At 39.5% G+C, this 22903-nt stretch overlaps 1 protein-coding gene and 1 long non-coding RNA gene across 8 annotated transcripts; both read left to right on the top strand.

Annotated features, from left to right (window-relative positions):
* Positions 1-423: 423 nt before the first annotated feature.
* Positions 424-3702, top strand: LOC115191952 (uncharacterized). 6 transcript variants are annotated; one of them, XR_003877811.1, is made up of 7 exons: positions 424-513; positions 678-768; positions 2449-2493; positions 2613-2636; positions 2778-2798; positions 2948-3001; positions 3247-3702. It is a non-coding gene; the product is annotated as an uncharacterized LOC115191952 (long non-coding RNA). The 6 variants fall into 6 exon arrangements; XR_003877810.1 differs by having other exon boundaries at positions 2610-2636; XR_003877809.1 differs by having other exon boundaries at positions 2583-2636.
* Positions 3703-4783: 1081 nt separating this feature from the next.
* LOC115191948 (butyrophilin subfamily 3 member A1) lies at positions 4784-22606 on the top strand. 2 transcript variants are annotated; one of them, XM_029750007.1, is made up of 12 exons: positions 4784-4993; positions 10881-10943; positions 11241-11588; positions 13845-14009; positions 14115-14249; positions 18735-18830; positions 19135-19179; positions 20835-20864; positions 20965-20985; positions 21284-21340; positions 21536-21562; positions 21675-22606. In XM_029750007.1, exons 1-12 carry the CDS (start codon positions 4951-4953, stop codon positions 22238-22240), a joined length of 1596 nt encoding a protein of 531 aa, XP_029605867.1. In that variant the 5' UTR covers positions 4784-4950; the 3' UTR covers positions 22241-22606. The 2 variants fall into 2 exon arrangements, with proteins under 2 accessions (XP_029605867.1, XP_029605868.1); XM_029750008.1 differs by lacking the exon at positions 10881-10943.
* The last annotated feature ends 297 nt before the right edge of the window (positions 22607-22903 follow it).

Genomic DNA, 22903 nt, shown 5'->3' with positions numbered 1-22903 from the left:
CCTCCCTCCCTCTCTCTCTCTATCTCTGTGTTGATCTCTTTTGTTTTTACAACTACATGTCACATTTGTCCGGTAATCCTGTGAGTATAGTTTTGTTGTTTGACTGTTTGTTTGTTTGGTGGGAAAAGGGGGTACCAAGACAAATCGCCCATGGGCATACATTACCCGTAGGAATACTGTGTCTAAGTACCCTAGTTAGAACTGGGTGGACCACCCTCTGTATTTTTGGTTAGTTAGCGAACTGTTCTTGAAATAGGCTAGTCTAGTTTAGGGGTGTTTTGGATTATTGTTTCTTTGCTTGGGTCCAGCTCAGCCCCTTTTCTCACACCCCTTTACCGTATGTTTAAAATAAACCTTTTGAGTTTGACGGTAGATTTCAGTTGTCTGTGGTTTTTGGTTCTCACTGTTACTTGTCACGATTATAATTTGCATGATTTATGTTACGGGTCTCGTATCCATCCCCCCTAGACCGCTGGGCCAAAGGGATTCGTAACACACAGATATGCCAGCCTGGTGAGTGTCCTACAAACAGCATTCACACGTTCAGATCAAACCTACTTCCCTTCCCAAAAATGATCTGATGTAAGAGGAATGTGAACATGCTTAAGATGTGTCTTTCTATCTTTCTGCCTTATGAGCGCATGGGTGAATTTGTGAATTAGATTTTCTGTGTGCAGGAGCCTGGAGAAAAGCATGTATTGCATATTTGGTCCTGTCTCTACTCCTGCTCTCGCATCTGTGGTCATCATGCTGGGCAAACAAAGAAGTGTATATACTGTAAATTGTTACTATCATACAGTGAGGGGAAAAAAGTATTTGATGCCCTGCTGATTTTGTACGTTTGCCCACTGACAAAGAAATGATCAGTCTATAATTTGAATAGTAGGTTTATTTGAACAGTGAGAGACAGAATAACAACAAGAATCCAGAAAAACATATGTCAAAAATGTTATGAATTGATTTGCATTTTAATGAGGGAATTAAGTATTTGACCCCCTCTCAATCAGAAAGATTTCTGGCTCCCAGGTGTCTTTTATACAGGTAACGAGCTGAGATTAGGAGCACACTCTTAAAGGGAGTGTTCCTAATCTCAGTTTGTTACCTGCATAAAAGACATCTGTCCTCAGACGCAATCAATCAGATTCCAAACTCTCCACCATGGCCAAGACCAAAGAGCTCTCCAAGGATGATAGGGACAAGATTGTAGACCTACACAAGGCTTGAATGGGCTACAAGACCATCGCCAAGCAGCTTGGTGAAAAGGTGACAACAGTTGGTGCGATTATTCGCAAATGGAAGAAACACAAAAGAACTGTCAATCTCCCTCGGCCTGGGGCTCCATGCAAGATATCACCTCGTGGAGTTGCAATGATCATGAGAACGGTGAGGAATTAGCCCAGAACAAAACGGGAGGATCTTGTCAATGATCTCAAGGCAGCTGGGACCATAGTCACCAAGAAAACAATTGGTAACACACTACGCCGTGAAGGACTGAAATCCTGCAGCGCCCGCAAGGTCCCCCTGCTCAAGAAAGCACATCTACATGCCCATCTGAAGTTTGCCAATGAACATCTGAATGATTCAGAGGACAACTGGGTGAAAGTGTTGTGGTCAGATGAGACCAAAATGGAGCTCTTTGGCATCAACTCAACTCGCCGTGTTTGGAGGAGGAGGAATGCTGCCTATGACCCCGAGAACACCATCCCCACCGTCAAACATGGAGGTGGAAACATTATGCTTTGGGGGTGTTTTTCTGCTAAGGGGACAGGACAACTTCACCGCAACAAAAGGACGATGGACGGGGCCATGTCCCGTCAGATCTTGGGTGAGAACCTCCTTCCCTCAGCCAGGGCATTGGAAATGGGCCGTGGATGGGTATTCCAGCATGACAATGACCCAAAACACACGGCCAAGGCAACAAAGGAGTGGCTCAAGAAGAAGCACATTAAGGTCCTGGAGTGGCCTAGCCCGTCTTCAGACCTTAATCCCATAGAAAATCTGGAGGGAGCTGAAGGTTCGAGTTGCCAAACATCAGCCTCAACCTTAATGACTTGGAGAAGATCTACAAAGAGGAGTTGGACAAAATCCCTCCTGAGATTTGTGCAAACCTGGTGGCCAACTACAAGAAACGTCTGACCTCTGATTGCCAACAAGGGTTTTGCCACCAAGTACTAAGTCATGTTTTGCAGAGGGGTCAAATACTTATTTCCCTCATTAAAATGCAAATCAATTTATAACATTTTTGACATGCGTTTTTCTGGATTTTTTTGTTTTGTTCTGTCTCTCACTGTTCAAATAAACCTACCATTCAAATTATAGACTGATCATTTCTTTGTCAGTGGGCAAACAAACAAAATCGGCAGGGGATCAAATACTTTTTCCCCTCACCTTATTTATCAATAACTTTTTTATCTTAGAAAGCATTTCAACAATCATGTTTTATTTTAGAGTCTCTGGCATGGCTGTCATCACAAAAAAGCAAAGGCATCCCAGGTAATGTACATTGTTGTGATCTGTGACATTCAATAAATAGAAATATGATGTGTATCTAATGAGATATCATATGTTGTGTCATCAAATAGGATGTGTGGTTTTTCTCTGCATTTCAGCAGAAATTGAGCTTGAGCAGAGGCCAGGTAACGTTTTCATTCTTAATCCTTTGTATTTGGTTGATAAAACAGATACTGTACATTTGACTAAGTCAAATGTTTGTGCAAATACACACATCGCAAGTAAATATCACATTTTTATACTACCTTCCACCCTCCATTCAACAGATACAAGGCACCTAATTGAAGGTAATCCATTAATGTCCATGATTTATGATGTATAACATTCCTATGTTTGATAACCATGCTTCATATCCAAAAGTCTTCCTTGAGTCACTAATATTTTTATACATTTCAGTAGAATTACCTAAGTGTGTTCATGGTATTTGTGCTTGTAGAGGCAGGACACATCAATGAGAAACAACCTGTTGAAAAAGGAATTAATCTAAAAGGTAAAGTTAATAACCGAATGTTAAGTAAAGTTTACTTGACTCTAATATTCATACCAATGTGAATCTAAATTGTATCATCTCAGTGTTTTCCATTGACTTCATATTTGCTTTTATGCAGACTGGATTCAAAGGTAGGATTTTTTTTACCAGATGTTTATTAGATGATTATTGTTTGAGCCTAAATTGCAAGACTATCCATGTCAACATTGTGTCTGAATCCATGAAACCATATTCTCTTCCCTCAGAACGTCACTATGGATGTCCAGACTGCTCCCCTTGCTCTTAAAGTGAGTGAAGAAGGAAAAAGGCTTAGTACAGATCAGGAGAATATAAAGATTACTCAAACAGACATCCCCACGTGTTGGGTAAAGAGCGTTGCGACTCTGGACAGCACTACTGGGAAGTGAAGGCGGGGATCATTTTACAGAAAAGATGTCATGGTATATCGATGTGGCCAGAGAAAATGCTGAGAGAATCTGTCATTTCTTTACTCCTCAGTATGGATTGTGGATTTTATTTTCTGAAAAAGGAAAAGGTTTTCATGTAAAAACTAACCCTCCAAAACAAGTAGCTGTGGCAGAATATCTTTCTATAGTAGGAGTGTTTCTAGACTGTGACAGATAAACTCTGTCTTTTTATAATGTTGAGACAGTCACATCTCTACACTTTTGCTGATGTGGTATCAAATTACTTTCTCCCTGTGTTCAGCCCTGGAAAAAGTGATAAACATGTTATAATGATAGTAAATTGTTATTTTCTATGGTAGAGTAGGTCAGGGTGTAACAGGGGGGGTTTTCTAGTTTAGTTTTTCTATGGTGTTATGTTCTTGTTTTGTATTTCTATGTTGGGCTGTGTTTGGGATGATCTCCAATTAGAGACAGCTGGTCATCGTTGTCTCTAATTGGAGATCATATTTAAGTTGGTGTTTGTCTCACCTGGGTTTGTGGGAGCTTATCTTTGAGTCAGTGTGTTTCACTGCTGCGTCACGGTTTGTTGTTTTTGTTAGTTTTGTTTATGGATTGCATAGTATAGTTTCACAGTGTTAAAATGTGGAACGCTGCACTTTGGTCCGCTCCTCCTTTCGACAACCGTGACACACTCTGTCTATTTATAATTTTGAGTCACAGCTCTAGACTTTTACTGATGTGAAAGCATCCCTCTTTCTTCCTGTGTTCAGTTCTGGACAACGTGACTCATGGAAAATAGGAATATTTTGATTGAGTACTAGGAGATGACGGTGAGAACCTGTCAAATGAGACATACTGTAATTACACATGTATTTTAAATTAGGCCAATACTACAGCTATGACTCTATGTATATTTAAATGTTTTTAAAGGAGGTTCTGACCCACTTTCATATTTCTGTATGGCTTTAGTCTGTACAGCGGGAAGGTAGAGATGGATTACAGATAGCAGGGGCTTTTGCAGAGTTGCCAAAAACCGGAAATTCTGGTTTTCAGGGGAGAAGAGAGCGCCTGTGATAGGACTTCTGCTTTTGGACTTCAAAGAGGAATTTCACTCAAAAAACATATATTTTTCCCATAGTCCACTGTTACAGCCCCAACATATTTTGCATGTCAGCAGTCAAGTTGTCAAGATATTGGACTTTTAAGAAGAAGAGTGTCTCCAGCCACATGAACATGATGATGCAACATTTTGTATCATCAGTGGACTAAAGAAAAAAAATACCAAGAGTTTTTGAGTGATATTTCCCTTTAACAAGGAGACACTCCATCTTATCTCCTTCATTGCGTTTACTGAAAAGAACCTCCCACGACAGTTTTTTTTTTTTTATGAGATAAGGAGAGGGAGTGGACATACAGGACAGAGGAGAAGCTGTTCTATCTTCATTTTTGATTACAAAGTAGAATGAAAATATACTGTGGATATGTCAACTGGTCATGAATCCACATGGTCATCTGAGGATTCCATAGCCGAAGATAACTTTGATGTTACAACAGCTGGAAATTGAAGGAGGGATCATGCATTCAGGTAGAAATGAATTTCACTAGATCAACTACTGCCATTGTTTGAAGAATGTTGTATCTCCCTTCACTTTCTCTCATCTCCTCCCCTTGTTTAGTTGTATTTAGAAAGAGATGCTGCTTTATTGGTTTAAAGATGCACTATGAAGAAATCACCCTGCCATTTCCTGGTTGCTAAAATTCTAACAGTTTGCCCAATTTCAATGTATGTGACACACAAGCAATTATAGTGTAGATAATCATTGTACCATCTAAAAAGCTGTGAATAATCTTTTCCATAACCCACAATTTTTATTTTCAGCTGTTTGAAATAGCTGCATAGAAACAGCGCACATAGAAGATATCTACTGTTTCTAGGCCGTGTATGTCCACTCCCTCTCCTTATTTCATTATATGTCCCTATTTCTGTATAGTCATGTGACAGGGCTATGTTTTTGAAAACTGCACAGCCCAATTTCCAAATAAAACGCCAACCCTGGCTTAACTGCAGTAACGTAATTATGCCATGTGGTGCCGTATCTTGGCTGTCAGTCAAACGCCGCAAAAGTTAAACAAAAGTTTAAGTTTAGGCATTCATTCCAAATGGTTCAATTTAGGTTTGGGAAAGGCTTTTAAAAAAACATACACACACACACACACAAAAACAAGTGCCTAGCACTGGGATTGAACACATAAGCCTCGAAGCTCGACTGCAGTTGAAATACCCATCCACCATCCCCATCGAGCCGCCAGCTGCTAGAAGGTAATAGGCGCTCACATTGCACCTAGTGAGTGGATGTTATGGCTTCCACATTTTGCAAGGTCCAAATAAAATAAGATCAAGCTTTATTTAAACAGCACATTTCAGACATGGAATGCGATGCAATGTGCTTCACTGGAAAAAATAAAATTAAAGTCAATCAGAATAAAAATTGAAATATTTACTACACAATAGATGCATGACGCGTTCGGAGTTCCATGAACAGAACTCTATGATCAGAATACTAAATCTGCATGATCTGTCAAGTCTAGACATGACCTAGAAACCCTAGATCTGTTCTATGTGCGCTATTTCTATGCGTCTCATTCTTAAGATGAGTTTTTACATCTTTTACTTTTGGTTTTGTAAACCAGTCTCAGCCACTTCTCTGTGCCCCGACAAACCTAAGGTAGCCAGGCGTAAAATAAATGCCTGAAACTAGATCTTCCACATTCTGGTCTTGAGAATAAAAAAAAACTGTTGTGGGAGGTTCTCTTCAGTAAACGTGATGGAGGAGATAAGATGGAGTGTCTCCTTGTTAAAGGGAAATATCACTCAAAAACGATCTTTTGGTATTTTTTTCCTTTGGTCCACTGTTGATACAAAATGTTGTATCATCATGTTCAAGTGGCTGGAGACACTCTTCTTCTTAAAAGTCCAATATCTTGACAACTTGACTGCTGACATGAAACATACGTTGGGGCTGTATCAACAGTGGACTAAGGAAAAATATATATTTTTTAAGTGAAATTCCCCTTTAACATCCAAAAGAATGCAGAAGTTCTGTCACAGGCTCTCTCTTCTCCCCTGAAAACCGGAATTTCCAGTTGTTGGTAACTCTGCAAAGGCTAATGCCCCTACTATCCGTATTCCATCTCTACCTTCCCGCTGTACTGACTAAAGCCATACAGAAATATGAAAGGGGGTCGGAACCTCCTAAAAAAAAATAAAAAAATACGTTGAGTCATAGCTGTAGCATTGGCCTAATTTAAAATACAAGTGTATAATTACAGTATGTCTCATTTGACGGGTTTTCACCTTCATCTCCTAGTACTCATTCAACATATTCTTATTTGCCATGAGTCACGGTGTCCAGCACCAAACATAGGAAGAAAGTTTGATGATTTCACATCAGTAAAAGTGTAGAGCTGTGACTCAAAATTATAAATAGAGTGTGTCTGGCACAGTCTAGAAACACTCCCATTGTAAATAGCTCTTCTATAAAAGTTAGTGGTGTTGAAGGGTCAGTTAGGACATGGAAACCTTGTCTTTGATCTTAAGAGAGAATCCAGAAATCATACCTGGGTGTTAAAGGAAATGTAGGCCTTCTCTCAGCATTTGATTTGGTCACACCAACATACCATGACACTTTTTCAGAGACAACCATTTATCCTTTACCTCCACTTGACAGTAGTGTTGTCCTTTGACAAAACCCTTATTACCTAATACATAGAGATGCATGTTAGACTTCCCAGTATATTTTGCTTTGCTGTACTGAGCCATCCTTCCTTTCACAGTTACTTTAATCGCAGGATGGTCAGTCTGGACATCAATAGTGATGTTCTCTAAAGGAAGAGAATATGATCTCATTCATTCACAAATATGATGTGTTCATAAAATTACCAACATGTTATGCATCCACATTTAAATGTGTCCGGATTCCCTATTCCCGCACTATATTCCAATGCCAGTATGCATTCGACAAATGGTGGAATAGGCTAAATATGATAATAGCACAACAACAACTGATGGGAGAAGCTAACTACTGTCGCTAACTATCTAGCTAACCTCTGTAGCTAGCAGGCAACGCTAAAAGGATTGCAAACGGGTTAGCATAACTCTAGCTGGTTTTCTAAATATTAGCTAGCAGGCTAGCATTTATGTGGCCAGCAAACACGTTCCTCACACGCTAGGAATGTACTTTATAATGAAAAGGGGCCTCAGTCCCAAAACACAACACACGTTTTCTGTAGACTTGTGGGAGGAGTGCTGATGACATCGCCTACTGTATGCGCTTTCGGTATCCTGATTGTGGAGAAATCCGCACACAATGCATCCCCTGAACACCTTCTGAAGTGGTCAGCCAGATCTGAACATAATCATACCACAATGGGACTTTCGTGCATCTACACCCATCTTTTTTCAATACAATCTTCATATTCTGATAGCAGAATTCGCATGTAAGTCTAAAAAGAACCTAGACTTGCTTTCAATGAGAATGACAGACCAAAAACACATTTCTATGTGAATTTGGTCGGGGAGCCCAACAGGTTACATATTGGATCATTATAGCATTATGCTTTATAAGACATAGTACAACCTTTCATCAATAAAGCAGCTATGTGGTTGTTTTACCTAGCTATCTTAAGATGATTGCACTAACTGTAAGTCGCTCTGGCTAAGAGTGTCTCCTAAATTACTAAAATGTAAATGTATTATTATTTGACATTTTATTGCTTGTCTCCTTAATTAAGTTTTACCAAAGGACTTAGTTCAAATACATTTTTTGGACATTATTATCTACCAAAAAATAATACTAATACAAAAAAATGTACTTCCGACTGTATGATTAAAATAATTTCTATGGAGGAAACATATATTTCAACAATGGCTGCCATTGTGTATGTTTTTATAGCAGTTATGACAGCAGTCATTAAGTACAGTGCATTTGGAAAGTATTCAGACCCCTTCTCTTTTTCCACATTTTGTTATGTTAGTCTTATTCTAAAATGGATTAATATTTTTTTTTCACATAAATCGACACACAATACCCCATAATGCAAAACAAAAACATGTATTTAGACATTTTTGCAAATGTATTAAAAATAAAAAACAGAAATACCGTATTTACATAAGTATTCAGACCATTTGCTATGATAATCGAAATTGAGCTCAGGTGAATCCTGTTTCCATTGATCATCCTTGATGTTTTTACAACTTGATTGGATTGGTAAATTCAATTGATTGGACATGATTTGGAAAGGCACACACATGCCTATAGAAGGTCCCACAGATGACAATGCATGTCAGAGCAAAAACCAAGCCATGAGGTCGAAGGAATTGTCCGTAGAGCTCAGAGACAGGGTTGTGTCGAGGCACAGATCTGGGGATTTGTACCAAAACAACATTAAAAGGTCCCCAAGAACACAGTGGCCTCCATCATTCTTAAATGGAAGAAGTTTGGACCTACCAAGATTCTTCCTAGAGCTGGTCGCTCCCTTGGTCAGGGAGATCAGGGAGATGGTCATTTTGACAGAGCTCGAGAATTCCTCTGTGGAGATGGGAAAACCTTCCAGAACGACAACAGTCTCTGCAGCACTCCAACAATCAGGCCTTTATGGTAGAATGGCCAGACGGAAGCCACTCCTCAGTAAAAGGCAAATGACAGCCCGCTTGCCAAAAGGCAAAAGTTTGCCAAAAGGCACCTTAAGGACTCTCAGACCATGAGAAACAAGATTCTCTGGTTTGACGAAACCAAGATGGAACTCTTTGGCCTGAATGCCAAGCGTCACGTCTGGAAGAAACCAGGCACCATCTCTACGGTGAAGCATGGTGGTGGCAGCATCATGCTGTGGGGATGTTTTCAGCCGCAGGGACTGGGAGGCTAGTCAGGATCGAGGGAAAGATGAATTGAGCAAAGTACATAGAGATCATTGATGAAAACCTTCTCCAGCGTGCTCGGGACCTCAGACTGGGGGCAAAGGTACACCTTCCAACAGGACAACGACCCTAACCACACAGCCAAGACAACGCCGGGATGGCTTATGGACAAGTATTTGAATGTCCTTGAGTGGCCTAGCCACTTTAGCAAAAACAACCTGTTTTTGATTTGTTATTATGTGGTATTGTGTGTAGATTGATGAGGGGGGGAAAACTATCTAATACATTTTCTAATAAGGCTGTAACATAACAAAATGTGGAAAAGGTCAAGGGGTCTGAATGCTTTCCGAACGCACTGTAATTTAACTTGTCGTACGTCTTGATGCGTTCGGATTTCTAAACTTTAAATATTGTTAATCGTCAGTTATACTAGAGACATGAGGGTTGCCATAGTCTAGAGTCTACACCAGAAGTTAATGATTATCTGTAGGAGGAATGTACGTATATGGTGGATGCAATTAAGCTTGGAATGTGATGAGTGCAGGGAAAACGATCACGTTGGCAGGCACTGATAAGGGTGGAGAGCTGTGGATTAGTGAGGAAGGGGGTCGAGGTCAGGTCAGGTCACATTAAGGGAGAAGGAACAGTTTCACTTAAGGTCCTGCCTATCAATAAAGATGTAATGTTTAGAGAGGAGACTCCACCAAAATTGAGCTATATATACTACCACTGTTGGAAATATGTTTTTGTCTGTTCAGTTGTTCAATCCTTTGGGTGAATAAACTTGGTTGGAGCTTTTATAGTGTCTGTCAATTTCTTAATCTGATATTTAGATCCTAACAGTCTTATGGTCCAAAGTTCAGTATAACACTGTAACGCCCTGGCCATATAGAGGGGTTTTCTGTTCTTTATTTTGGTTAGGCCAAGGTGTTACATTGGGTGGGCGTTCTATGTTCCTTTCTCTATGTTTTTGTATTTCTTTGTTTTGGGCCGTGTGTGGCTCCCAATCAGGCACAGCTGAAGCTCGTTGTTGCTGATTGGGAGTCACACATAAGGAGCATGTTTTTCCTTTGGGTTTTGTGGGTAATTGTTTCTGTTTTGAGTATTTTCCTAACAGGACTGTTTGCTGTCGTTTTTGTTCATTTTTGTAGTGTTCTTTGGTTTTTTGAATTAAAATTCTAATGATGAACACATCCTCTGCTGCACCTTGGTCTAATTCTGACGACGGCCGTTACAAACACAGCCTATTTGTTCAATGGTTCCTGCACATTGACTGTATGACCTAATGGTTTTAGCTTCGAGACAGAACGTGGAATTTGATCAAATGACCAGGGTCATATTCAGGAGGGTGCAACATACTGAACATTGCAGAAAGAAATTCCACTATACTCTACCAAGAGGCATGTCTGTTTTACTCAATATATTTTTATCTGAACATAGCAGTGTTGTACCCTACTACTGTACGTGTTCATTGATGCAATAGATTCAACTATTTATAGTAACTGCAGTTATGATGATATTGTCATCAATAGGATGTCCTCTATCTTTAACACAGGTGTGTGGCTGAGGTTGATGACACTGACAGCTCTGACAGTTCTCATGGCAGCTCAAAGTCCTGGTGAGCATATCAACTGTTTGCTAGTTGCAAAAACATTGATTTCTTCCATATAACTGTCTTAGCTTTTTTTAATTAACACTTGTGAATGCCCTCTTCATAATACATTATAAACACATGTATGCCTTATGAGCTATACTTAATGCATTACAACTGCTCATCTAAATCTATAACAACATTCATAGAGGATTAAGATCAGGCTGTATAGTTCCTTACGAAGCAAAGTGTTGTAATGCCCTATATAAGTGGCTAATTTTGCACACCCTCTTACAAAAATTCTACATCTCACTCTTATCCCAGCGGTTTTCACTTTGATGGTTCCTCATGGTCAGATCTTGACCGCGTTGAACTCCTCAGTCTCTCTGGCTTGTGAACTCTCACCTCTCTTCAATGCGGAGCCATTGGAGGTGCGCTGGTATCGGTCCGGTGACTTCGACAAACCTGCCTTGTTGTATGAGGACCACAAGATCCAGGAGGCCCCTGTGGACCCCCGGTACAGGGGCAGGGTGTCTCTAACTGGGGGTCTGGAGCGAGGGAACGTGTCCGTGACACTGGAGAGAGTCACACTGGAAGACATGGGGGAGTATGTCTGCCATGTCAGCAACGCACAGTGGTATGAAAAAGCCAGTGTCTTCCTCACAGTAAAGGGTAAGGGACTGAAGACTGCACTGCACTTGTGTAGACAATGTGGAATGGGTAGATACAGTGCCTTCAGAAAGTATTCACACCCGTTGACTTTTTGCACCTTTTGTTGAATTATAGCCTGAATTTTAAATGGTTTAAATGTAGATTTTGTGTCACTGATCTACACACAATAACCCATAATGTCAGTGGAATTATGTTTTTAGAAATGTTTACAAATTAATTAAAAATGAAAAGCTAAAATGTCTTGAGTCAATAAGTATTCAACCTTTTTGTCATGGCAAGCCTAAATAAGTTCAGGAGTACAACATTTGCTTAATAAGTCACATAATAAGTTGCATGGACTCACTCTGTGTGCAATAATAGTGTTTAACATAGCCGTCCCTGTAGCTCAGTTGGTAGAGCATGGTGTTTGCAACGCCAGGGTTGTGGGTTTGATTCCCACGGGGGGCCAGCACATAAAAAAAATGTATGAAATGAAATGTATGCATTCACTACTGTAAGTCGCTCTGGATAAGAGCGTCTGCTAAATGACTAAAATGTAAATGTAACATGATTTTTGAACCACCACCCCATCTCTGTAACCCGCACCTACACTTATCTGTAAGGTCCCTCAGTCGAGCAGTGAATTTCAAGCTCAGATTCAACCACAAAGACCAGGGAGGTTTTCCAGTGCCTCGCAAAGAAGGGTACCTATTGGTAGATGGATAAAAAAAAAGAAAAGCAGACATTGAATATCCCTTTGAGAATGGTGAAGTTATTAATTACACTTTGGATGGTGTATCAATACACTTTGTAGTGACTAAGATACAGGCACACCTCCTCACGCAGTTTCCTGAGAGGAAACTGAGTTAGGTGACTTTAAAACAGTTACAGGGTTTAATGGCTGTGATAGGAGATGACTGAGGATGGATCAACAACATTGTAGATGATCCACAATATGACAGAGTGAAAAGAAGGAAGCCTGTACATAATACAGATATTCCAAAACATGCATCCTGTTTGCAATAAGGCACTAAAGTAATACTGCAAACACTGTGGTAAAGAAATTAACTTTTTGTCCTGAATATAAAGCGTTATATTTGGGGCAAATCCAACACAACACTGAGTACCACTCTTCATATTTTCAAGCATGGTGGTGGCTGTGTCATGTTATGTTTATGCTTGTCATTTTTTGGGATAAAAAGAAACAGAATAGATCTAAGCACAGGCAAAGTCCCTAAAGCAATACTTGGTTCAGTCTGCTTTCTAACAGACTGGGAGACAAATCCACCTTACAGCAGGACAATTACCTAGAACGCAAGGCCAAATATAAACTTGAATGTTCTTGAGTGGTCTAGTTAAGAGTTTCGACTTAAATCGGCTTGGAAATCTATTGCAAGACTTCAAAATGGCTCTCTAGCAATGATCAACAACCAACTTGACAGAGCTTGAAGAATTTTTGTATAGAATAATTGTCAAATATTGTACAATCCAGGTGTGCAAAGCTCTTGGAGGCTTACCCAGAAAGTCCCACAGCTGTAATTGCTGCCAAAGGTGATTCTAGCATGTATTGACTCAGGGGGTTGAATACTTATCTAATCAAGATATTGGTGTTTTATTTTCCATAAGAAAAATATATAAGAATCTTTCTTCCACTAACATTTGAGTATTTTGTGCAGATCGCTGACAGAAAATGACAATTAAATACATTTTAAATCGCACTTTGTAACAACAAAATGTGTAAAAAGTCAAGGGGCGTTAATGCTTTCTGAAGGCACTGTATTTAGCTGTATGTGAGGGACAGACAGAACAGTTGCACTGCAATTATTTATACTGTAATACTGGTAGCCTAGTGGTTAAAGCGTTGGGCCAGTAACCAAATGGTTGCTAAATTGAATCCCTGAGCTGACAAGGTCGTTAGCCCACTGTTCCTAGGCTGTCATTGTAAATAAGAATTTGTTCTTAAATGACTTGCCTGGTTAAATAAATATTCATGATATTGTAACTTTATTTTAAAGGAATAGTTTAAAAAATGACATTGGTTTCCTTACTCTGTATGCAGTATATGGACACGTAGCGGTCTAACATTGCTTACAGGGTAAGGAAACCAATATGCTATTTTGTAATTTGGGTGAACTCTCCCTTTGAAGTGTAGAGAGAAAGTGGCAATTCTTTATGCAGGTTTACAGTTATCCAGGGGAAAATGTACTGCACACAATTAACTACATTCTCACAATCATTGTCTTCTTGGTTGTACTTTGCACCACCTCTGTCTATTAGTACAAGGTGGTACCCCGGTGGTCTCTGTTGCTGAAGCAAGAGGAGGAGGAGGTCAGGTGAACGTTACCTGTTCATCAGAGGGTTGGTCACCATATCCTACACTCACCTGGAGAAACAAAGAGGGGAGAGAGATCAGAAATGGACGAGAAGTACTCAACACTCCAGGTTATTGCAGACACTTTTTTGGAACATTACTGCAACTATTTACGGCTGTGTGTGTCTGTCGGTCTGTCAATAAGTGTGTATATCCCCTTTTCCACTCTGTAACAGATCCTCAGGGCTTGGTGAGAATCAGTAGTTGGCTGCTGTGTTCTCCCTCAGACACCGATTGGCTCTCCTGTACAGTCTCTCTGTCTGAAGAGGAGAAGAAGGAGAGTAGAATCCTGCCCAAAGCTCCAACGGAGGGTGAGAATCTCAGAAATCTTAATCAGTATCTTATCATTTAATATTTGAGTCAACGTAACAATAAGTTCATTATACCCACAAACCAGTCAACACAACTTGGACCTGTTGTGAAATGGACCTTGGGCTTTCCTAAACGGGCCCCTATCTGAATAAATTAGTTCTTAAAAGATAAAGTCCCGGTCTGAACAGACCCAAGGACAACCAGACCCGGTCCGATTCAATCCGAGGGAAGCACCAAAAAAAAAGCACTGTTATTAACTGGAGATGTTAAAGCGCAATGGAGAGAGAAACAGAGCCACTCTAGCAGGTGGAGGTACTGTGCAGTGTGTGTGTGTGCAGTGAGTGTGCAGTGTGAGTGAGTGTGTGTGCAGTGAGTGTGCAGTGTGAGTGAGTGAGTGAGTGAGTGAGTGAGTGAGTGAGTGAGTGATGCGGGGTGTAGGCAGGGAGAGAGAAAGAAGCAGCTACAAAGCCGACTCGCACAAGATAGAATACAGTAACTTCTAGCTGCCATAGATCTTGGTAATTGTAACCTTTCCTTCTCATTTACCTTTTAATTCCTTCATTTTAATTCCATCTTCCATTGACTAGATACAGGTAACTGACAAAATAAAGAAAACACTTCAGTAAATAAGGGATACAAAGTATATTGAAAGCAGGTGCTTCCACATGTGTGGTTCCTGAGGTAATTAGAGTTGATTGACGAAACATAATAAAAAAATCCCCATCAAAATCTGACTGTTTAAGCTAGAGAGATCCGATTTTTTTTTGTATGGGCTGCGTCTGAATCCCCCACATCCACATATATGGTGGAAAGTGGCAGATCTAGTGCATTGTTTGTCAGACCAGGAGACATCCTGAAAATCCGGCTTCTCATGAAAACGTCTGTAGTGTTTGAATGGTTTGGCCTACAAACTAATACTCTATGGAAAGATGAGACTCTCACGATCAGGACGTTGTCCTCCGTCTTGCTCTACGACTCCCACAAGCCCCACGGGACTTGTCTGAAGTCCGTACCATCAATGTGCCGACTTCTGTATATAGCGTTCTAACCGTTTGGGCTCCAAACTAATATGACCACTCTATGGAAAGATGAGGCACTCACAAACACAATGGTGTTCTCAGTTTGTACGACACCCACAAGTGTCACGGGACTCATCTGAAGGTAAATAGTTTTGTGACAAAAAAAAGTGGTTAAGTAAGGGATAAATGCCTTGTTGTGTACATTACTTTGGAAATAATGGACGGAGGCGTTTATCCCGCTTATACCACAGTTGCCAGAGGAAACCATATGAAGGAACACAGTTAGCAGTAAAAATACATTTTTGTTGTTGATTTGTTTATAAGAAAATTCATACTTTCTAATCTTTTGGTTGGTAGAGACGCGACCCAGTCGTTCGTTCGATTCGTTTGATGTTTAGGGACGCAACCCAGTTTGTTCTTTATGTTCCATTGCCATGCTAGTAAAACACTAGTAAAACTAAATGCGTGCTCTTCAACCGATCGCTGCCCGCACCCGCCCGCCCGTCTAGCATCACTACTCTGGACGGTTCTGACTTAAAATATGTGGAGAACTATAAATACCTAGGTGTCTGGCTAGACTGTAAACTCTCCTTCCAGACTCATATTAAGCATCTCCAATCCAAAATTAAATCTAGAATCGGCTTCCTATTTCGCAACAAAGCCTCCTTCACTCATGCTGCCAAACATACCCTCGTAAAACTGACTATCCTGCCGATCCTTGACTTCGCCGATGTCATTTACAAAATAGCCTCCAACACTCTACTCAGCAAATTGGATGCAGTATATCACAGTGCCATCCGTTTTGTAACCAAAGCCCCATATACTACCCACCATTGCGACCTGTATGCTCTCGTTGGCTGGTTTTTGCCGCCAAACCCACTGGCTCCAGGTCATCTATAAGTCTTTGCTAGGTAAAGCTCTGCCTTATCTCAGCTCACCGGTCACCATAGCAACACCCACCCGTAGCACGCGCTCCAGCAGGTATATTTCACTGGTCATCCCCAAAGCCAACACCTCCTTTGGCCACCTCTCCTTCCAGTTCTCTGCTGCCAATGACTGCAGAAAAAAATCACTGAAGTTGGAGACATATCTCCCTCACTAACTTCAAGCATCAGCTGTCAGAGCAGCTTACCAATCGCTGCAGCTGTACACAGCCCATCTGTAAATAGCCAATCCAAACCAACTACCTACCTCATGTTTTTTTCTGCTCTTTTGCACACCAGTATTTCTACTTGCTCATCCTCATCTGCACATCTATCACTCCAGTGTTAATTGCTAAATTGTAATTACTTCGCCACTATGGCCTATTTATTGCCTTACCTCCTTACTTAATTTGCGCTCACTGTATACAGATTTTCTATTGTGTTATTGACTGTACGTTTGTTTATCCCATGTGTATCTCTGTGTTGTTGTTTTTGTCGCACTGCTTTGCTTTATCATGGCCAGTTCGCAGTTGTAAATGAGAACTTGTTCTCAACTGGTATACCTGGTTAAATAAAGGTGAAATATATATATATTTTTTAAATCCTCAGTGACAACGTCTAGCTAGCCAGCCCACTAGCTACGGCTACTCAGTGACAACTGCTAGCTAGCGCACTAGCTACGGCTACTCAGTAACTACCTCTGCAGCCAGAATAACAGCAAAATGTATTCCGTCTCTTTTGTTTAAGCTGTTTATCCCGGCCAAACTGTTCACAGTTGCCAAATAAAACAATATTATAAGCACACATTTACAGGTAGAAATACAGTTTTCTCATTGATATTTTAATTTATATAAGAACATTCATACTTTCTGATCTTTTGGTTGCTAAAGACGCAACCCAGCCGTTCGTTCGATTAGTTCGATATTTATGGACGCGACCCAGTCACTTGCTTGCTAGCTAGCTACGGCTAACACAGTGACAACCTCTGCAGACAGAATAAAAGCAAAGTAGCAGTTTTCTATTAACATTAATTTGGATACATCCGTAATAATGAGCTGATAATGCCCTATTTTGCCTGGCATATCTAGAAAGGTTTGCCTTCTCGTCAGGACACTCAACACTGTTCATTACAAGATCACATTGCACATCAAACACTAGTTTAGAAGCTAGCTAAATAGGTTGTTGCTAGCAAGCCTGCCAATATGACAACCAAATTAAAAAATATCAGTTGCTGAAAACACCTGGTCAAACTAGAAACGACGGAGGATTTGACATCATAGCACCACTTGCGTCATGACTGCAACATTAGCCAGTACCAGAGAAATTCATGGTCATCACTCACCATGTTAGGTCATCAGATGCTCCAACAAAATATCTCTGCAAAAACAAATCAGTGCTAGCTAGCTACGTTTTTTCCTCGTTGGACCTGCATTTACAACGTATACAATTTTGGTTTGTGTGGTTGTTGGTTTAGCTTCGGTAACTTTGTAGCAAGTAGGGTATGCATGTGTAGGCGCCTATTGCGTCATGATTGCAAGGTGTCCCTATATCTTTCCCAACTGTCCCGCTATCTGGTATAAATGTACATTCTAGAATGCTCTTCAAGCCAATCAGGAAAAAATATTCAACAATGCTGTTTCATATATCTCCTAGATATAGTACATGTCTATAGTAGTAAATGGCATGTTCAATATTTTATCAAATCTTTTTTTTTTTTTATGCCTAAAGGGTCTTAAAATAAAAAAAATAAAAAGCTAAATGATCCATGGTATGGCCATCTCTATGGTATGACCATGTTAGATCTCAGAAAATATAAAATTGTGAACCTGCGACCAACATGTATCACATAAAATGTATACGCCATATCTCACATTTGATTGGACTTCCCGAATTTAGTATTTTTTTCGTAGATTTGTGTCATTCCACAAAGTTCTTTGAAAGTGGTGCACTGAGTGGGGGTGTTGCATAACCCTGTGACATAGCGTTCGCTCTAGCTCTACCTTGCTGAGTGAGAGAGGTCCGCACTTTGACAGACAGTCCAACAAGTTCGAGGGGTTTAGGAACTTAGACACATTTCTGAAATTTGCCGTTATTCCCGTTTAAGACACTTTATTTCAGTGTTTTCTTTATTTTGGCAGCTACCTGTATCTCCTAACTTGCTTGCCACACAGGGAGACTACTTTTACTATAGTGCTGCTTTGATGACTTGTGATTGGCCGACAACAACAGCAAGCTTCAAGCACCACTTTTGTGAAAGCAAGAGCAGCAGCATAAATTCTACAATTTTCACTCTCTCTCCACAGCACCAGTCGCATTCGGGTCTGTACGGGTCCTTACGGGCAAATTGGTTATAATTACAAATACCCAAGACCCATGACAATTAGGTCCAACCTGGCTTTTCGGGTACAGGTGGACCGGTGAAGTCCTCTAATATGTTGTCTTGAGTTACTGTATCTACCAAAAGACAACATCATAAACCTGGGAAATAAGACTCATTTTTTTAAAGTAATATTTTAAGTGGTTTGATAAATTCTTTGTACAGGACATTGGAGTCTTGGAGCCTTCATCACGACTCTGGTTATTTTACTGCTATTCATCTTTACTGTCATTGGGTTCTTCATCTGGAACAAAAAAACTGGTATGTCAACAAGCTAACGCAAATTAATTTAAATGTGAACAGCCTGTGACCTATTATTAGTAGAACTGATATTCATAGGGTGGCTAGACTATTCTACTCCACAAACATATATACTGTACATATTTACATTGTGTTTATATGTAATGTTGTCAATGCTTAAAGTGTATGCCTTTCATTCAACAAATTGTTGCATACATTTTTTTCAAGTACTACTGCATTGATTGGTCACTTACACCCATCCCTATCATTTACAATGGGTTATGTGGTTGTACATTTACAATATCTACTTTTCTTCCTCCTGCAGGGTTTATCAGAGTCTCAACGTTGAAGAAAATGGCAAATGGAAACGGTATTAAGCATTGTCTAATCGCTTAGTTTTATATACAAGTTAAGTTCCAAAAATTTCCAAAACCCTATCGCAAGTGAGGTGCATTTGCGTTTAGACAGAGTGTTGGGAATAAACAAGAGCGTCGGGACCTTTGTTTAACTAAGAAAGTCAGTTAAGAAAGAATTGTTATTTACGATGACGATCTACCAAAAGGCCTCCTGCGGGGACGGTCATGCATAGATGTCAATTCGAAATTAAGTAGGAGTTAGGAATTGCACCTTAACATAATATTAGGTTTGATGATGACATTGAAAAACATCACTGATACAATACATAAAAAAAAGTAATATTGTATGACCTAGCTACCTATATTAATATTACTGTCATTGCATTTCGGATAAAACAGTCTACAGAGAGGCCAGGTATGACTTCTATATTTTTTCCATACTATTTTGTGTATTTCTACATTATATTATAACATGTATTTTTTTAAACATATTTGATTAACTTTTACGTTTTAATTTAAATCGAGAAAGCCACTTTTGTCGGATGTACATTTTGTTTATTATTTACTCATATTTTATTTAACATTTCAAAGGTTGAATGAGCATTTTACATGCTTTGTACTGAAGATTAGGTGTTTGTTGATTATTTTAAGTGAACATTATATTGAATATTTATTTTGTATATACACTCCCTCTGTATTTATTTGGACAGTGACGCTAATATGTTTAAATTTGGCTCTATGCTACAGGATTTTGGATTGAGATCAAATATATCATATGAGGTGACAGTATCGAGTGACACCTTTTATTTAAGGGTATTTTCATGAATATCTGTTGTACTGTTTAGAAATGAAAGTACTTTATGTATCTAGTCCACCCATTTGAAGAAGTCATAAATATTTGGACAAATTAAATTATAGTTTATTAAAGTGTTGAACGGTGTTTCCTCCAACACATTGGTGCAGCTGGCTTCCGGGTTAAGGGGCGGGTGTTAGGAAGCACGGTTTGGCAGGTCATGTTTCGGAGGACTCGACTTTCGCCTCTCCCGAGCTCGTTGGGGAGTTGCAGCGTTGAGACAAGATCGCAATCACGAAATTGGGGAGAAAAAGAGTGTAAAAAATATTATTAAAAGTAACGTCTATTTTTATTTACAATAAAAGTGACTCCAAAATGACACAGTAGATTATTCTTCAAATGGAGGGACTAGATACACAAAGTTCTTTAATTTCTAAACAGTAAAACAGATACGTATGAAAATACATGAAACATTTGATCTCAAATCCAAAATGCTGGCATATAGAGACAACTTTAAACATTGTAGTTTCACTGTCCAAATAAATAGAGGAGAGTGTATCTTTATTATCTAAGAAACATGTCTTATTTGATTAGAAATTTTAAAAATATATTTTTTTCAATAAATCTCAGTAAGGTGGTGTTCAAATGAAAGATTGATTTTCTATTTTCAAAACGTTGTTTCTTTAGTATGGCACTCAATTTCTAACACATCTCCAGGTGAAGGAGATCAAATTCAAGTGTCAACTGAGTAATTTATCAAGCGTTGAACATACTGTATAGCTAGATAGATTAATATGGTTAATTATATTGTGTCAATAATCTATATGTCAACAATATTGTATGACCTGTAGTGATATTAGTGTCAATCTATTTCAGATAAAACAGAGTCTACTGAGAGTCCTGAAGGTATTACATCTATCTTTTTTCAAGACTACTTTGTGTATTTCTACACATTATATGATTCAACATATTTGGTATCTTACTTTTAACTGTTTTCATTTAATAGAAGAAACAGCTCTTGCCGGAGGTAAATTTGAACATTTCATTTAGCATTGCAAAAGCAACTTTACTGAGCATTTTGTGTTTTGTATTGAATATTATGTATTTATGTGTGTTGTTGATTATTTCATGTATATATCTACATTTGCTATGAAATATGTGTCTCATTTAATTAGAAATTGACAAGCGTCAATTTCCGGGTAAAGGAAATCAAAGTCAAGAGTCCAATTAGTAATTTATCATCCATTGAACAGATAAATATGGTTGATTATTTGATGCATCAACAATCAACTTATATGTCAATACTAATATGTTCACTCGTGCAGAATGTGGTACGCAAACTGCCAAGGAAACAACTACGCAGAAGGAATGTGTCCCGAAAGGTACATACATTTTTATTATTGAACTTTTTCTCCTCATCTTTTAGAACTTATTCCCCCACAAACACAGTCATTCCCATGTTTATTGACATTCATTGAACACCCATAAAAAAAGAGATGCAACCCAATATTTATTTTCTGTTGATAAGCTTCATGGTTAGAAAATGTCTCTTATTTTAATTTGTTAATCACTTGCAGAATGGGGTGAAGTAAAAAGATTCAAAGGTAGGACAAAAAAAACATCAAACATAATATTATTACATGGCTGTACCTACTACATCCATCTCAGCGACCACGTGCCTGAATAAATTCACCAATTATTTTTTCCTTTTCTTAGTGGACATCACTCTGGACCCAAAGCCTGGTCATCCGTATCTACAGGTGTCTCCAAATCGAAAGAAGGTCTACTCTAAGACATCAAAAGAACCTAATGTTTCCACAGCCCCTCATGTCCTTAGTGAGGACAAATTCAGCTTCGGACAGATATACTGGGAAGTGGTGGTGAGGAATGGTGGAATTTTTGATTCATTACTTGGAGATAAACAGTCATGGTACGTTGGTGTAGCCACAGACACAGCCACTCTGACAACTGGTGTTGTACCTTTAACCCCTCAGAATGGTTTCTGGGTTTTTACATATGAAAAAGAAAAAGGGTATTGTGTCTCTGATGACCCTCAAATGCCAGTATCTGGAAATGAAAGCCCTTCAATGTTGAGAGACATATCAGCAGACATTCTTACAACACTGGGAGTGTTCTTAGACTGTGACAGACAGATGCTTTCCTTTTATGATGCTGATTCAAAGCTACATCTTCACAGTTTGTTTAACGTTGTGTCATCTAACACATTCTTCGCTGTATTCAGCCCTGGGTTACGTGACACCTGTCCCTTAACAGTAAAATGACTCTGCATGACAAAGTGTTATGAAATAGGTCAGGTAGTTTAGTTCTTAGGAACACAATTATACCCTTCATCCCCAGGTAGTAGCAACAGAGGCAGGTGCTGTCCTCTGCCAGGAAGTCTTGAACAGGTGTGGGCAATCGGGGTGTGGCAGCTTGTAGCACCGTGAGGCTGTTGTAGTTTGGTGGCCATGTGGGCTTTCGGTTTGGTTTTAAATCTTCAGTTTTTGGGATGACATTTCTGTTCTTTTTGTATATACTATTATTTGTTGATCACAATGGCGACACGTCATTCAGTGCAGGTGGAGCAGTTTGCAAACAAGGTAACAAAAAATGTATCATTGAGTTAATAAAGCTGCATACAAACATGATCTCTTTATTCCTTTCTTGAGTAAGGCAACTCCAAAATGCAGTTGTTTCTGCCTAGCTCAGTGCTTTCTGTGGTGGTGGGGCAACAACCGGGCAATACGAAGCGTAAGGGTTGGTAATGTTCTCTAGTTGTGCCGTGATTGGCTCAGTGTTCTGTCACTCATCGGGACGCTACGTCACCGCAGAATCTACAGGGAGAAATCGAAAATTCAAGCCCCTTGGGTGCTGCCATAGACTTACATTAGAAGTGCCCATCCAAGAAGGCTCAAGGTCATTGGCCAAATCACATTATATCTACC

The sequence above is a fragment of the Salmo trutta genome, chromosome 4 (assembly GCF_901001165.1).
Source record: "Salmo trutta chromosome 4, fSalTru1.1, whole genome shotgun sequence".
NCBI classification, from domain to species: domain Eukaryota; kingdom Metazoa; phylum Chordata; class Actinopteri; order Salmoniformes; family Salmonidae; genus Salmo; species Salmo trutta.
The sequence above is the reverse complement of the archived record's forward strand: the minus strand, read 5'-3'. Positions and strand labels throughout refer to the sequence as shown.